The 17578-nt window shown below is 40.1% G+C and overlaps 1 protein-coding gene across 1 annotated transcript in view; it reads right to left on the reverse strand.

The window, feature by feature from the left end:
* The window catches only part of LOC127578292 (protein kinase C-binding protein NELL2-like), a 201367-nt gene extending 187192 nt beyond the window's left edge, over positions 1 to 14175 (reverse strand). Inside the window, exons 1-2 of the mRNA XM_052030139.1 lie at positions 13863 to 14175; positions 12648 to 12776 (exon numbers count right to left, since the gene is read on the reverse strand). Coding sequence (XP_051886099.1) covers positions 12648 to 12776; positions 13863 to 13914 — 181 coding nt within the window. The 5' untranslated portion in view covers positions 13915 to 14175. The remainder of the gene's footprint in view (positions 1 to 12647; positions 12777 to 13862) is intronic.
* Positions 14176 to 17578: the final 3403 nt, after the last annotated feature.

Genomic DNA, 17578 nt, shown 5'->3' on the forward strand with positions numbered 1-17578 from the left:
GTGAAAAAAAATGAACTGCTACCAGGCCACATTACCAATTCATACTGCAACAAATACAAATATATGCAAAGAAGAAATATATACTTATATCTTGAGTAATGGCATTAATGTGTTCCTTTCATTTAAAGTATTCTCAATCTGTTGAACATTCTCATTATTATTCCAAATAAATAGAAAAGAACTAAGCTGCTTATCCAGCAAGTGAATATTAACAATGTCCAGCTTGCTAATAAACCCTGCCTAAGAGGTTGAAATTGAGCTCAGTAATATTTGTTGCAATCCTCACTGTTCACTATTTTAACAAAGGAATTTGAGATTAATTCACTACCACATTTGTTGCGAATATTACATGGTGCAACTTAAATGCATTAGCCTTCTTAGAAGGCCAAGCTCTCTTGGATTAATTTCATTTCCCTCTCCCCATCCTGCCACCTTCACAATGTTTTAATTCACTGTAATCAGCTTTCAAAATTCCTCATAACATACTTTCAACATTGAGCAGGGAAGAGCTTCCTTCAAAATCCAATTACCTCTGTAGCTGTGACTTGCCTGTTGCCTAATTGTAACATCAATAATAAAATTCAAACAATATTGCTTTGGTGTCCATAAATATTAATGCAGTCAATCCACACCCATCTTCCTTTGTTCTTTCTTCATGCAATCTCCCCCTGTCTCCTACTACCTGTCTTTATTTCTTATTCACTATTTTTCCACTGCAAATTCTATGGTGTTAAAATGTTGTGTATTCTTCTCTCAGTTTCTTTAAGTGCCACATATAATTTCACTCTTCTGTACAGATTTCTTTTTGTAATTTCTCGTCTCATTCGCCCTCTCTCCCTTGTCACTGCTGCACAAAATATGCATCCCCTGAGAAAGACAGCCTACAGGGGTTTATGACCATGCTTGCTCATTTTCTGAAGTAAATAATTTCCCTTGTTTATTTCACTCATTCCTCCCACCCCCACTATCCAACTCCTGCATGTGTGTTTGACCTCTGCCACCATTCCGCACAGTATCCACTTCTAACATTGCATAATATTAAGAAAAAGAATCAAGAAACAGCACAAAATCATTCCTTATTCTTTTTTATGCCTCCATACGTGGTTTACCTTCCAGCACTAAACTTTTCTTTGGCTTAGAAATTACACTGTGTTATAAACATGCTGAAGTTTGGCTGTGTGACATTCAAGTTATTTTCAGTCATGGGCCAGTCACTGCAAAATTCAGCAGTGCCCAAGGCACAAGACATCAACCACTGCTTTCTTTTGCAAGCTGTGGAATGCACAAAGGAGACTGCAGTAAGTTTAGAAGTGGGATCAAATCTCAGAAGCTGGGAGAGAGAGGAGGCCCAGTGGTCAGAGGCTTGAGTAGACCCTGGTGGATAGGTGAGGAGATGGCCAAAGATTGAAGATTCAAAGCCTGGGGTTAGTGCCCAGAGTATGGACCCTCAGCAAAAAAGAGTCAGGTCCCCAGAGATCAGAACCTTTCAGGTGAGAATGTGAGATCTGGGCCTAGGTTGTGAGATTGGGACCTGGGGTTGCTGGTAAGGAAGTCCTTTTAGGGAGATAGGTCATGGTACAGAAATGGTTCTAAGGAGAGCAGATAATTAAAACAAAATTAACCTGGCTCTTGGACCTGGGCCAGTCCCTGGTCAGGGAGACACTGTGTAAATTGTGCTAGTGCAGAGGCAGCAGTGCTAAAAATGTATGGTCCTTCTGGCAGTGACCAATGCAGAACACCCCTCAGAACAACATGACCCAAGTCATAGGGAATGACCTTCACTGACTGTTGATTTTCATAGGGAATGATCTCGTCTGCAACCAATGTGGAATGTGTATCATTGGTATAAGAGTGATTCACAACTGGTCAAATGTCCAGAGAACATCATTTAACCCAGGTTTTCTGATACCTAGTCCCGAAAAAAAAGAGGATTGCAACTCGGAATTGCAGGCCAATGTACATAATTGAATAGATGTGTGGAGACCTTGTCTATGGTGTCAGGAGCATGACATTTATCATTAACAACAATCAATCAAGGTCAACCAAAGGAGTCATAGCATTTCAACATGCAGAGCGCCTATTTCTGGCATCTTCAGCTATAAGATTGTGCAAATATTGGAAGACCTCTAAAGACCAAACACTCCAACAAACTTCTACTGTTGAAAGTATCCTGACTGGTTGCATCATGGTCTGGTTCAGTAGGTTGAATACACAGGAATGTAAGAAGCTGCAGAGAGTATTGGACTCAGCCCAATACATTACAGGCACATCCCTCCCCACCATCAGAAGTATCTACGAGGTGCTGCCTCAAGAAGGCAACACCTATCATCAAAGGTACCCACCATCCGGGCCACACCATTTTTCCACAGCTACCTTCAGGCAGGAGGTACAGAAGCCTGAAGTTCCACACCACCAGATTCAAGAACAGCTATTTCCCTTCAACCATTTGGTTCTTGAACCAACCTGCACAACCCTAATCAGTATAGCAACACAATGACCACTTTGCTCTACGATGGAGTCTTTATTTTGTTCTAATTGTGTTTTCTTGTAAAAACTGTGTTTATGTTTTTCTTGAGAATGCTGCTTATCTCGATGCTGCTGCAAGTAAGTTTTTCACTGCACCTGTGCACCCATGTACTTGTGTATTTGGCAATAAACTTGACCTTGAGCTCGCAATGAACGCCGCAAAAGCTTCATCACAGAATCATTGAAGTCTTTGAGCTTAGCACTGGAAGAGGCCATTTTGGCCATTCATGCCTTGAATGATCCATCCAATTTATATGACTCTCCTCCCTAATTCATGAGGCCTGCAATTTAAATTAAGAAACAGAAAACTCAGGCATAGTCCATTAAAGGCATGTTCCTCCCTACCTATTTTCATGTACTATCTGTGCATAGGCAATCCAATAGATCCTGATACAGGGTACTACTGCATTTTCAAACAGAATAATCCTAATTTCTAACATCATCAGCTCTAGTGATGGGAGATGGAGCAGATGTACAGCACCCTTACCTTTGACAACATTGTGTCATGTGGATGAATTGGTAGCACCTCCCCCCCCCCCCCCCCCCCCCCCCCCCCCCCCCCCCCCCCCCCGAGTGAGAGCATTGAGAATTCAAGTGTCCCCCCAGCAATTTGAACATCAAAAACTGGCTGGCTCTTCAGTGAGGGACAGGAGAGGGGACCGCTGTCTTTTGGATGAAATGCTAAATAAGGTGGATGTAAAATACCCCAAGGCACCACTTTGATGAAGAGCAGAAGAGCTAAACCCAGCAGCCTGCCCTCAGCCAACAGTACTAAAACAGATTATCTGCTCATTAGCACATTGACTTTTGTGAGAACGGTGAGTATCAACTGGCTGACATATTTCCTACATTATAATAATTATTATACTTCCAAAGCACTTCACTGACTGTAAGGTGTTATGGAATGCTCTGAAAGCTCCTATTGCTAGTCAAGGCTTCCACAGAAGGAATGCCTTAACTTAATTGGGTAATTACCCCCATTGTGTTAAAGCAACAATATTTTGTCATAAACTGTTATAGGCATCATCCAGCATAGCTTTCCACTGACTTCAAAGAAAAGGAAAATGAAGCAAGAGTCCAGATGAAGGGTCGCGACTCAAAATGCTGACTGTCCATTTCCCTCCATAGATGCTGCCTGACCCATTGAGTTCCTCCAGTTCTTTGTGTGTTGCTCCAGATTCCAGCATCTGAAGCCTCTCATGTCTCCATGATGCAAGCTTAAAGCTCATAATTGATCCTCTACTGAGACATTCCCACCCTTAAATGAGAATCCCAATGAATTAGAGACACAAGAGACTGCAGATGCTGGAATATGGAGCAAAGAACAAGATGCTGGAGGAACTCAGCGGGTCAGGCAGCATCCATGGAGGGAAATGGACAGTCAATATTTTGGGTTGAGACTCTTCATCTGGACTGAGAGATAGAGAGACAGGAGACAGCTAATATAAAGACGTGAAGGGAAGGGGCGTAGTAAGAGCTGGCAAGTGATAGGTGGCACCAGATGAGGAGAGGTGAAAGGCAGATGGGGAGGTAAGACTGGAAATATTGACAGAGGCTGGGAGGTGATAGGTGGAAGCAACAAGATGGCTGCAGATGATGGAATCTGATAGGAAAGGAAGATGGAGCATGGAACCAAATAAGGGAGGTGGGGAGGGCAGATGGGAACAGAGGGGGGGGAGGACACCCAGTGGGAGGAGTGTGTTGGTGATGGGCAGATGGAGGAGGGGAAAGAAGGGGAATGAAACAGGGTGATGGGAGCCTGGAAGGTGGATGCCATCACTGTTGTTGAGAAGTAACCAACCATCTGGCAACAGTAGCATTACAAGAAGGATGTGCTCATAGGGGACCAGGCATGGGAGGGGGGGGAGGGGGGGGGAGGGGGGTGGGAACTTGATGGGCGAGGTACAACCTCAACACAGCTGGAACCAAGGACACCATACAGTGCTCAACTAGTGTTGTAGGTGAGGGTTAAAACGGACGGCACAGTAGTGTAGCGGTTAGCCTAACGCTATTACAGCGCCAGCGACCCGAGTTCAATTCTGGCCGCTGTCTGTAAGGAGTTTGTACGTTCTCTCCGTGTCTGCGTGGGTTTCCTCCGGGTGCTCTGGTCTCCTCCCACATTCCAAAAGACATACGGCTTAGGAGCTGTGGGCATGCTATGCTGGTGCCGGAAGCGTGGCGACACTTGCAGGCTGCCCCCAGCACATTCTCAGTGACGCAAAAAGACGCACTTCACTGTGTGTTTCGATGTACATGTGACTAATAACTAAATATCTTATCTTATTTGGCAGAAGTGGGGTCAGCAAGGGGAAGGGAAAATGCAGGATCGACAGAGGACCAGAAGAAACAAAGTGGCATTTAAAATAGGAGGCAACAAAAATAGGAGGCAACAGACAGGAAGAGGGATGCGGATGGTGGGTAGTGGGGGACAGGCTGAAACTGGTTTAGAATGTATGTGTACACACATAAGAACATGGTAAATAATGCTGGTGAACTGCAGGCACAAGCAGCTGCATGGAATTATGATGGAGTGCCAATAATGAAAGCCTGACCCAAGTAAGAAAAGGATTAGGCACTTGATATTCATAACCACCATGCAGTCAGGGCAGATGATAAACACAAAAGTATTGGGATGAATGGCTTAGGGTAGGTGTTAGTATTGATCAAAGATACCATTATGATTATAGAAAGGGGTGACATTTGCAGGTTCAAAGACAATCTGTTTGGTTATAACTAAGGGACAAAGGAAAGGCTATTGTGCTACAGGACACTAAAAGAAACAGGGACAATTTTACAAACAATTTGCAAAAAGATTCAAGACCTTTGGGGTGGCGATAATGGGGGGAGGGCTTCCATTATCCTCATTGGACCGGGAAGCTAGTGCTGTGAGGAGGAAAGGAAGAAAGTGATTCTTGAAATGAATGCAGGAGAATGTTCATGGTCAGTTTGTTACCAGCTCATTGAGGAAGTAGAGATGGATTAGTTTAAGTTCAAGTTTAAATTTGTTTATTGTCATAGGGATAGATACGCAAGGTATAAATGCCATGAAAGTTAGCTTTTTGCAGCAGCAGTACAATACAGAACAAATATAAGGGAAGAGAAATGGGTAAGCAGAACACGTTACAGTGATGAAGGAAATAGTGATCATTACATTACATTTGGAGTAATTGTGGTCATAAGAACACAAGAAAACAATTATAAAAATTCTCAAACAGAGGATGGCCAATTTTAGTGAATTGCTGGAGGATCTGGCCCATGTGAATTGGAATCAAAGACTAATGAAAATGAGAGGAGGGTTCAGAGTCAAACTAGACATTCATTTGAGAGAGAAAGATAAAAAAGCTGGAGCTCCATTATGACTAAAGGAAGAGAGATTAAAATTAAACAGAAATAGGATTGTGATAAATGTTGGGTTCAAAACTCATTGAAGAGTTAAGCTGATTACAAAGAGTACAAGGGAGGGCCAAAGAGAGTAGAACCCAGAAGTACTTTATGTATGTATGAATATTAAATGGGTAATCAAAGGAAAGGCTGAGAAATTAAGGAGTAAAAGGGAGACCATCTTATTGAGTCAGAGAGCAATTAAGTGAATAGGTTGCATCTTTCCATAGAAGAGGATGTTGTCAATATAACACTTAGAGAAACGATGGTAGTGAAACTGGATAGAAGGAAACAGAGAGAGAAAAATGAGGTGGTTAAAGGCTTGGTAGTGCTCAAAGTAGAAGAACTACCCAGACCACATGAAATCCATCCTAGGTACTGGAGGAAGAGTGATAATTGCAGAAGATCTGCTTACGATCTTCAGTTTCTCTTTAGGTGCCAGAGAGGAGATAGTTACACCTGGAAACTGCAAGATAATTAGTTTAATGCCAATGGAGATCTATAGAAGAATTAATCCAGGTCAAATATAACTCCCACTTGGTAAAATATGAGTTGATAAATGATTGGCACTATACATTTTTTTTAAAAGACAAGTCATGTTTAACCAACTTTGAATTCTTTCACGAAGTAATGGGGATGGTTGATGAAGGCAATAAGTTTATTGTGTATATGGATTTTCAAAGCATTCAAGTAATCTACCAGAAATAAACTTCCCAGTACGACTGAAGTCCTGGGATTGAACCAATTGGACTGTGGCTCTATAAATTCAAAATTGGCTGAGTTACAAACCTGGCCAATTTTTTTCAGGCTGGAGGATGTATAGTGGTGCCCTCCAGTGGTTGTGGCTGGGATCACAACTTATTTTAATAAATACATGGCATAATTTCAAAGTCTGACAGTGACATAAAATTCAGAAATGTAGTGAATGATAATACAATAGTAATGGACTTCAGGAGGACAAAGGCAGTTTGGTGAAACATGAAAAGAAAGGCAAATGAAATTTAAAACAGAAAAGTAGAACTGATTAAATTTGGTTGGAAGACCATGGAGTTGTAGAATAAATTAGCTGGTACAATTTTAAATGGGGTGTATGAAAAGAGACACCAGAGATATATGTTTGCAAGCCTTCAATTTTGGCAAAATCAGTTGTGTATGCTTTTAAAGAGTAAAGTAGAATCCTTAATAACATGGTAGCATGGAAAACAAAAGTAAGGAATGTTTGCTGGACCTTTATGAAATATTAGTTAGGCCTCAGCTGAAGGATTTTGTCTATTTCTTGGCACCACACTTTAGGAAGGTGACACTTTATGTCACCGAAGACTCTTGCAAATTTCTACAGATGTACAGTGGAGAACATCCTGACTGGTTGCATCACCACCTGGTATGGAGGCTCCAATGTGAAGGATCGCAAGAGGCTGCAGAGGGTTGTAGACTCAGCCAGCTCCATCACGGGCACAACCCTCCCCATCATCGAGGACATCTTCAAGAGGCAGTGTCTCAAGAAGGCGACATCCATCATTAAGGACCCTCACCACCCGGGACATGCCCTCTTTGCCTTACTATCATCAGGGAGGAGGTACAGGAGCCTGAAGACACACATTCAATATTTTAGGAACAGCTTCTTCCCCTCTTCTATCAGATTTCTGAACAGTCCACGAACCCATGAACACTACCTCATTATTCCTCTTTTGCACTATTTATTTATTTTTGTAACTTATAGTAATTTTTATGTTTGGACTTGTACTGCTGCCGCAAAACACCAAATTTCATGACATATGTCAGTGATAATAAACCTAAACCTGTCAGCTAATGGTAACAAAGTAAAAAGGAGAACCATGACAAGACCTTGGGGAGAGTACAGAGGAGATTCATTCAAATGGCAGTAAGGATGAAATACTTCAGTTAGAGAGAAACTGATGTTGTTGCAGCTGAGAAAGAATTTGATGGGGTATTCAAAACCAGGTAAAATTTTATAGAAAAAATAAGGAGAACCTGTTTCCATTAGCATAAGTGTCATAACCAGAGGACACATACAAAGCAATGAGAAGAAGAACCAGATGCAAAATAGGAAAAAAAACAGTCTTTATACAATGAGTTGCTGTGATCTGAAAGATCACTGGAAGGAGTTTCAATAATAATGTTCAAAAGGGAATTATCCAAATATCATAAAATTGGTAGGGTAGTGAAGAATGAGAGGGGAACAAATTGGATAGTTTCAAGAGTCAGCATATCCATGATGAGCCAAATGCCCTCCCCCTGTGATGCATCATTTTGAGTGAATGTTTGAGTGAAGAAGATGCATCAAAAGTTGTTCTATACCTTGTAAATCTTTAACATCTGTCAAAGTTTGCTTTATAGGAGCTGCTTCCAGTGCACTTATCGGCATGCTGCAAATCATAAGATCCCTTTCCCTGGAACCAAATGAGAACTAGCGGCCAGGTAGCAGCAGGCTGGCATTATCATGATATCTCTAACACATTGCAGCTCACGTGACTTTTATTCCCTTGAAAGTGAATAAAACAAGAAGCTTGTGGCTTTGTTCATAAGGCACTTAGAAAACCGCATTTTTTTTTGCCAGTCTCACAGGGTGAAGCACAGGCAAAGAAAGATTCAGATGATAGGAAGGATATTAAATATATTTTTTTTAAAAAAAGCAAAGCCTACGCAGCACTTGAATAATTTAATTTTTATGGCATTAGCAAAAATGAAGTTGAATTTCCTCCCATTCAGTTCAAGATAAAAGTCTTTGAACCAGAATTCAAAACCTCCTGAATGCTTTCTTGATGAAACATGGAAGGTGTAATATTTATAAGGCTTTAATCAAAAACTTTGGTGAATTTTATAGTGAATTATATTTTTTCACTCTTGCAGTACCTATGAGTATTAAATAAATGCTATTTCTACTAATCATTTTGACAAGCAATAACTGTCAATTTGTTTTACATGCTTTATAGGCAAAGTGTCTTGATGTCACCACAGTTTCATATTGTTGATTCTAACCATTAGCAAAATGTTTCATTTTTAAAGTCAATGTACATCCTATTATCCCTATAAGGAAAAAATAACTCCAATAGCAGCCAAGGTATATTGTTAAGGATAAAACAACTAGGAAGGTGTAGGTGTGTGAGGGGAGGAGGATTTGAAACTGCTGCCAAACAGGCATGAAGCAGTGAAACGGCTGCCCCATTTGCCTGTCTGTGACAGTGTGAAATGTTTTGAGAGCTAGCATAGACTCAAGGGACCAAAGGGCCTCCTTCTATGCCACATGAGGAATATGAATGTGAGGTCTGAGTTATTTTGAGGCCTCAGCCCACAATAATGTGCCACCACCAAGCTCTAGATAGCAAGCAGGAAAGCCTGCAACTGCTCACAAACACTGAGAAGGTGGGTTATGAACTGTCCATGCCTGAGGTTTTTGGTGAATTGGCCCTGGGTTAAAGTGATCTCAGGATGAGGTCTAGAATAGGCTGTCAGTGGTCTGAACTATTTTGGGAGCCCTGGCGTTGCTGGGTCTACTTAAGATGGGAATCAGGTTATTCAAAACAATATTTAAGGAAGCAATAAGCATAACCACTCCATCTCTTTCAGATGGCTGCTTGCTCAGTTATAGGTCAGCCTCAAAAATTGCATGGAGCATCCCTTGGGCATTAGTGCAGAAACTGAAGAGTCCAGCCCTCATTTTTAATTACTGGCTGCTGGAAATGAGAAATAGCTGAAATCATGTCTAGAGCTTTATCTACAAATAAAGTGAATGTATTGGTACAAATTCAAGAGGCATTTAGACAGGTACATAACTAGGCAGGGAATGGTTGGATATAGACCATATACAGGCAGATGAGATTAGTTTAAATTGGCAGCATAGTCATCTCGGACATCATGGTCCAAAGGGTCTGTTGCTAGGCTGTATTGTTCTATGTTAAGTGACAGTATCATTTAGGGATATGTGATGTCAGCATTACTTTCTGTTCAAACCCCCCTCATTAATCTAGGAGATGGAGAAAAGACAACATAGACCATAAATTCTAGGAACTCTGTTTAATCCCTTTCTTCAGCTCATTAGTTCTTTTGGTTCAGTCAATGAGATACTCACATCAGTATCGAGAGATTCAAACCACAATCCAGGGTTCAAGCACATGTTCTAGGTTGGTTGTATAGAAGGATGTTACATTATTGAAAGTGCAGTCCATCAGATGATATGTAAAGTCAGGGACACATCTGCTCTCTCCTTCAGCCAAACGTAAAGATCTCTAAACTAACTCAAAGATATTTTTCCAATATCCTGATTAGCAGTACACCTTGCCAACTACCAGCAACCTGATAGCAAATTGATCATTTGATCAATTGATCAGCAGAATGTTGCTGTGTGAATAATGGCTGCTGCATTTACCTACACAATAATGTATTGAATAATAAGTGCATTTTTTGGTAAATTGTATAAAGTTTTATTTAGTTCAAGTCTGTCTGCCTTTCTTTCCTTGTTAGAAACCCTCACAAATGCAAAATACTGCAGATGCTGAAAATCTGAAATATAAACCAAAAATGCTGGAAGTAATCAGCTGGTCAGGCAGCATCTATAGAGAGGAAAATAGAGTCAACATTTCACATCATTAACCTTTTATCAGGACTAATGAAAGATTATTGACATGAAACATTAATTGTTTCTCTCTCAGATACTGCCTGAGCTCCTAAGTATTTTCTATTTTTACTCCACATGATAGAATCTGATGATATCGAAGATCGTCCCTATAGGTCTCCTATATAGATAAGCTCTACCGATATCAATTGAATAATAATTACTTCAGTGTGTCTATTTTCAACATAGGTTAGCAAATGCACACGCTGCACCCATTTTTCAAGTGCTAAATAGCCCCCCTAAACCCCCAATATGGGAGCCAGGAAGTATGAAATTATTGCCATTACAGACCAGAAGAAGAAAATTGCCATCTATACCTGAAACAAATAAAATGCCTAACTCCTGATACCTGAATTGCCCTAAGGCAGCCACCACAGATGTCTCAATTTAGCCTTTAAAGGAACCACTGCACCCTGGAACCAAGATGCTTAGTGGATAAACTAAACATGCTCCAACATGGAGCCAGGAAGAACACTTTTCCAGACCCCACATTAAATCTACACAAACTGCAGGTGACAGCATCTCCAATGATTGCTGCCAACAACCCCAGTCTTTTCCCACCATCACCTTTCATCACCTACAGTTGCTGTGCTGGAACTTCTGAAGCCTGCAGACCAAGAGAGGAGTGATTAGATTGGTTTAAATGGCTCTTTATTGGATTGGATGTTGGATCAGTGCTGTTGGCTTTAGATCAAGGTGCTGTAGACTTCCATGATTGTGATTCACCACTCTCCTGACCCAAATATCCCCTACTATTTTTTCAAGCGCAACAAGGCTTGGATAATAAATATTGGCCTTGCCAGCAACAACCACATTCCAAGAATGAACCATTAAAAAGAGCCCCTGATCATTTTTGTGCACAGCTGCAAATAAGAGAATTTGATTTATAGGAAAAATATGCTTACTCTGTATTCTAAGAAACTTGAATGCATGATTATTCAAATTAGCTGCTTATTTAATTTTTGTGTTCTCACAACTGTGCCAAATGTGCAGGTCCATCACCTTACAATGACTTACATTTATATAATGCCTTTCATATGGTAAATAACCAAGAGGGTTTCATGAGGGCACTATCAAACAGAATTTTTCAACAGTGAGCCATCAGCAGGTTATTTTCAAAAAGTGGCTTGCACAGCTCAAAATGCCAATAAAAATTAAATCCTTGCTTGGGCCACCTGATAACAAATGTTGGAGGGAGTACTCTTAGATGTTACTCTTACATGTTCCTGCTCTATTGAAGAAGAAACTTGTGTTGGTTCCTCTACATCTTGGAGGCATCCCAAAGCCATCATGTTGCAGCTAATCTAACACTTCTGAAGAGCAGCCACCTTTGTGATACTGGAAACACGCCAGCCTACGTGTGCACGGCAAACAACAATAATGATTTAGTGCAAAGCTTAGAAAAACTACAATGAAAAGGTTATTAAATCTAGCATCTGCTTCGAGACAAAAAATGCAAATGTTGTACCCGCTTTAAATCCCCTTTGGACTAACCCACAAGCTAAAAATCACTGATTCTTTACAGAACCTGAAAACCTTTCTACCTCCATACATTTGCCAGGAAGGTTTCATTAGCCCTGTGTTGCATTGGTCCGGTTAAGTTGCAGTCAAGAGAATATTTTAAAGCAAATTATTTTTCGTTTGCCATATATTTCTTTATATTCATTTACTGCCGAGGATGTTTTGTGTGATACGGGTAAAGAAGGGGGTTAGAGCTAATCTGTTTATCCATCCTTTATTGCTAATATAACATCCCAATTACGTCTTATTTTAAAGTGGAGCTCTGGCGTAAGTTTCCATATAGCATTGGTGCAACTTAACAAACCGTGGAGGAATTCTACTTTGTAAACTCACACACGCAGCGTGTATAACAGGCAGGGAGGTGAAAGGTGAAAATCAATCTACACAAAGTGGCAATCTCAGTCTGCATGGACTTTCACCGCGCGGGGTTCGAATCTCGATCATGCCCCCAATTCGACCACATTTCCCTTCACCGTTTGCATTTCTCCTGAACCGGTCCCAAACCGGGCGTTAAATTGTACGTTTAGTTTCAGTCTGATTTTTTCATCCAAGGAAGATTTGTTAAAGGGACTAGAGCCCGGGTTACCTTGAAACAAAAATGCTCTGCTCCCGTTGTGGAATCCTTGCACTTGCACGATTCCCTCTGTTGAGCCATCCAGTTCTAATGCAGAGAAAAGGTCGATTTCCAGGGCTGGGTCTACACCGAATCCTAGAACTGATATCCACCAGATGTTACTGGACTTTCAGTCACCCAATCGAGTGATAAAAACAAGTGTGTAATTAGAACTGCACTACTTTAGTCTTTGAAATGACGCGGTCCACTTCCACAAATTAAATTTACATGGTACAAAAATCTAATTAGGGAAGGAAATAAAGCGACTACCGTTCAACAAATATAACCTATTTTTTAACACATTAACATTAAACTCGGAATTATATGCCAGCCAACTACTTCAGATTGCCTCTATTCCAATCGGTTACGTGTTGCATGTATAATTCCCTTCCCCCCCCCCCAGCCCCAGCCCCAGCCCCACCCCCACCCCCGCCAAAAAAAGTACTTGCGGTTAACTAGAAAATTAGTCTAGTTTGAAATCATTAGTTGAGTGGCTCATTTGCAGGATATTTCTGAACGTCGTTCATCCATCTACGCGATGTTAAACCCTTCCTTAAACAATGATGAATCCGGAGAGTGCTAAATCCCAGGTTCTGATATCAAACCCTTGTATATCTACAGGACGCTAAAATTTTCATTCATCCGCGGGATATTAAAAACCTCATTCATCTAAAGGACATTATACATCAGGTTCATACACAGGGTATTCAAATCCTTGCTGAGCCGTAGGTTGTTAAAACACTGATTCATTGCCAAGACGTTAAACCTCTTGTCCACCCCGTGGATACTAAATATCTTTTTCATACACAGTGTGTTTTCTCCTGACAATCTGTAGGATCTCAAACCTCTTGTCCAGATGTAGAATACTAAACATCTTGTGTACATACAGTGTGCTTAGTCTCTTGCGTCTACCTGGCATTAAATCCCGTGTTCGTCTGCAGAATGTTAAAGTCTGTATTCACTGTCAAACACCTTATTTATCCATAGAATGTTAACGCTCCCCCCCCCCCCCCCGGCTCATCACCGTATTAACCCTCTTGTTAATCAATAAGGTGTTAGCCCTTGTCCCCCTACAAAGTGTTAACCGCCTTATGCCTCAACAGATGTTAAAATGTTAAAACCTTTGCTTATCCACAGTATATCAGGGTGTTAACATCTTTGCAGCCCCGGGGAAACGGGCGACATTACCTGGTGTGATGTGAACAAGTGCAAGCACTGTCCTGAAGATCGCGAATGCCATTGTGGAATTTTAAAAAAACTCCTAGTCCATAATATCCGTGCGCCTTCAGCTCGGTAACGATAGCTCAAAAGTGGAACAGAGCGGAATGAATTCGGCTGAAGGAGAGTCCCGTGGTCCGGAAGATCAAACAGCCCAAAGGAAAGAAACAGTGAGTACCATCGCCAATCCCCAACGCATACTCAGCCCTGGCTTCACAGCATTGCACCGAGTGCAGTTTCGCCGGGTATATGAAGAGATGGGTCTGGAGAGTGAGTTTGATGCCTGGAGCTGATACACCGCTATTACTAGCGGGAGAGGCACCACTGAAGGGTGAGAGAGTGTGTTTCAGTCTCTGGGAAGCTGGAGAGAGACTTCCTTTCCCAGCGTTATCTGGAGACACTGCACTCTTGCAACGCGCACGCACGCACACACACACACGCAAACAACTGGCAGTACAGAGCGACTTACATCCCCTTGTGGGTTTCTTACAGGAGCAAAAATCTCCTATAACGAGCAAGTGCAGAATGGATCTTTCTAAATTTATCCGGACTCGTGCCTTTGGCGCACTGAATAGTCCTAATCCGCCCCGATGCTCAAATTGGCTAACACATTTTCTTTAGTACGCAAGGGACTACCCTGCCAAAGGATTGGCTGTGAAATGCTTTGGGGATTCTGAATGAAACATTAAAAACGCTATATAAATGCAAGCTTTTCTTTTCATTTATATTATAATACAAAACATTATGAAAACTGATCTAGTGTGTCTGTTGCTCCGCCAGGTTATGATATATTTCTGCCTGTATCAAATTCTATTATTGTTTTCTGCATGCAAGTTATTATCAGCAAATAAGTTATAGCAAAAACATGATAATAAAAGCCAAGAAATAATAACTCTTATTTGGAAGAATAAGTAAATAATAGTGGCCTTGTACGCTATTTCCTGTACAATGAATGCAAGTGTCTCAGCAGGCAACAAGGGACTGAACTTAATTTATTTGGGAATCAATCTTCACATTATCTATGCAGTCCATCACTCTTGCCATCGAAAGTCGTGATAAAGTGGGCAAACTATAAGGCCTGGCTTGCGTTTCTTAAAATAAACAGTGTTGGTGAAGCGGTTGTTATTGATAATAATTGATGAGATAATAATTCCATTCGCTTTGCATCAAGCATATTCCTTTTTTACTTGTAGGCATCAGTGATATCTGCAGAAAAAATGTTTTCCAAAACTTGTATAGTTCATATTTATATTCAGAATGAATCGAGAAAATGTACACATAAATATAAGAAATGCAGCCCATAAAACTTGCAAACTGTTGTTTGAAAAGACAAAAACATTTTTGGTTCCATTTGTGGAATCAGTTTTGTTCCTTCCACTAGAAGTCTTTCCATGGTTTGCACCAATGGTTGCTGGGCAGCTGGCCTGCAATCTAAGTCATCTGAGATGTCACACTGAGCCCAAAGTATAACAGTAAAATTGTTTCTCAGTCTGTTCTGTTTCTTTCCTTCCTCTCTTGCTCTGTCTGAAAATGCCATACTTAGTATTGTGTCTTCAAGGCTACTCTCCTTCAGAATGGGAAATCACATGATGCCACTGGGTGGTGTAGTGTATCAGTGCACTCAACTTGAAGGAACTATTTAACTATCCAATACTTTAAGAATCAGAATCAGAATTATTATCACTGCCATATGATGTGAAATTTGTTGTTTTGTCACAGCAGTACAGTGCAAGACATAAAAATCTATAAATTACAAAAATAAATAGTGCAAGAAAAAAAGAATAATGATGTAGTGTTCATGGGTTCATGGATCTTCAGAAATCTGATGGCAGAGGGGACAAAGCTGTTCTCAAGCTCCAATTCATCTTAATAAGTTGCAATACCTCTTTATTCAATACCTACTTAGAAGTATTTCAAAAGCAGTTTTGTTCAAACAATGTATCATTAATAAAGTAAGATTTACAACAGAATCTTTGTACAAGGATGACATGATGGACATAAATTTAAGCTCAACAACTTTCCATGCAACAGCAAGGTTAAATCAACCTGGATGACTGTCTCTACTGTGCCAGCAAAATACAACATATGTGTGCCTTAACCAACAGAGAACTGAATTATATAAGTAAGCTTTGCAGATTATAAATAAGAGGGAGTCATAATTCAACTGTGATCAGACCACACCTTGAGTAGTGTCTAATTTAAGTCACCAAAGCACATAGGAGCTAAACTCAAACAGTTACTACTCTTAGATCAATGGCAGAGTACAAACAACCAAACCAGCAGAGTACGTACACTCTGCTAAACATTGTTCATGGTGGAAAGAATATTGTTCTTAAATAAAATTTTCTTTTGCAATCTATACTGATTCATTGAAATCCAATCCTCAAGTCCTGAACTATCTACAGTCTATTCAGCCTATGGGTAAAAATCTCACCTTAGGTTAGTGGAGCAAACTCATATGAACTGTAACAAAGGATGTTTAATACTCTTCCCTGGAATACCACTTATGGAAATCAGATCTATATCTAGTTGAGAACCGAGGAAAGCTTTTGCAATGAAATGTTATTTGAACTGGGAAATCTCCATTGAAGGAGAAAAGTTGACCTCCGTTAGTAACCAAGATCATTATAATAAACTATTAATGTTTTATACAATTTTTCCTACACTGATGTGAAAATCATCTATGGTATAATTTTGTAAAGTGAGTTAAAACCTCATAAAATTCCTAATTTAAACAAAGATAAAATAACTAGAGGATTAAATTGAAAGAGATCAGTTGTACTGGCTTTGTAAGAGATACATGGTCCTGTAAGAGATACATGATGAATGAGCTACCCAGAACTGCAATGAATAGATGCCGCGGCATCCATTTGAAAAGATTGAATGACTGAGGCTAGAAGGTAATCTGAAATCTAAAGCAAAGTTGACAATTCCTGAATGATTAACACATAGCATTCCAATCCTGTCATCAGTTCAAATCTAGAATGAGCTGTTCATTATTTTCAGACAGTATTAGTGGGTAGCTTTTGACTGTGTTCAACTCAATCTTTGGAGTGCAAATATTATTAATTTTTTCTCATATTTCTCATATATTTTGCATCTTAGAAAGAGGCCATTTGGTCTATTGAATGTCTGCCAGCTCTTACAACATTCGCCTCATTCCATTCCTTCACTTATTTCGTTATCACCTATTCCATCCCAAATGCCTATCAATTCTCCCCAATTGTCCTCCAACCCACCAGATAGTGGACACCTTCCCATTTGATGTAACGTGAATATTAGCAAAGTTATAAAGTATTTATCTGAAAATCATAACTACATAGCCAGTATCATCATTCAGAAAGTCAACTAACAGGCATGACAGTAAATCACATAATAATTTTAATTGATTGATTTAACTTGGAATAGTAAAATTCTGGTAAAGGAGTTATTTCTTGTTAACAATCATCTAAGTAAGTGTATAACTTCTATAAAAAGAGACAAGCAAAATGACATTTTTATTTATTTCATTGGTTAAAACAAGAGAATGTATTTATATTATCTTATGTAATTAGTGATTTTTTTTGTTCTTATTTGCAGACTGCAGAAGAGAAGCTTCAATTCTGAAACTCATCATTGAGCAGAGTACATTTTCCACCCTCTTAATATAATGACATCTTCCTGCTTTATCTCCAGCATAATACTCT

Source organism: Pristis pectinata, chromosome 15, assembly GCF_009764475.1.
Source record: "Pristis pectinata isolate sPriPec2 chromosome 15, sPriPec2.1.pri, whole genome shotgun sequence".
Taxonomy (NCBI): domain Eukaryota; kingdom Metazoa; phylum Chordata; class Chondrichthyes; order Rhinopristiformes; family Pristidae; genus Pristis; species Pristis pectinata.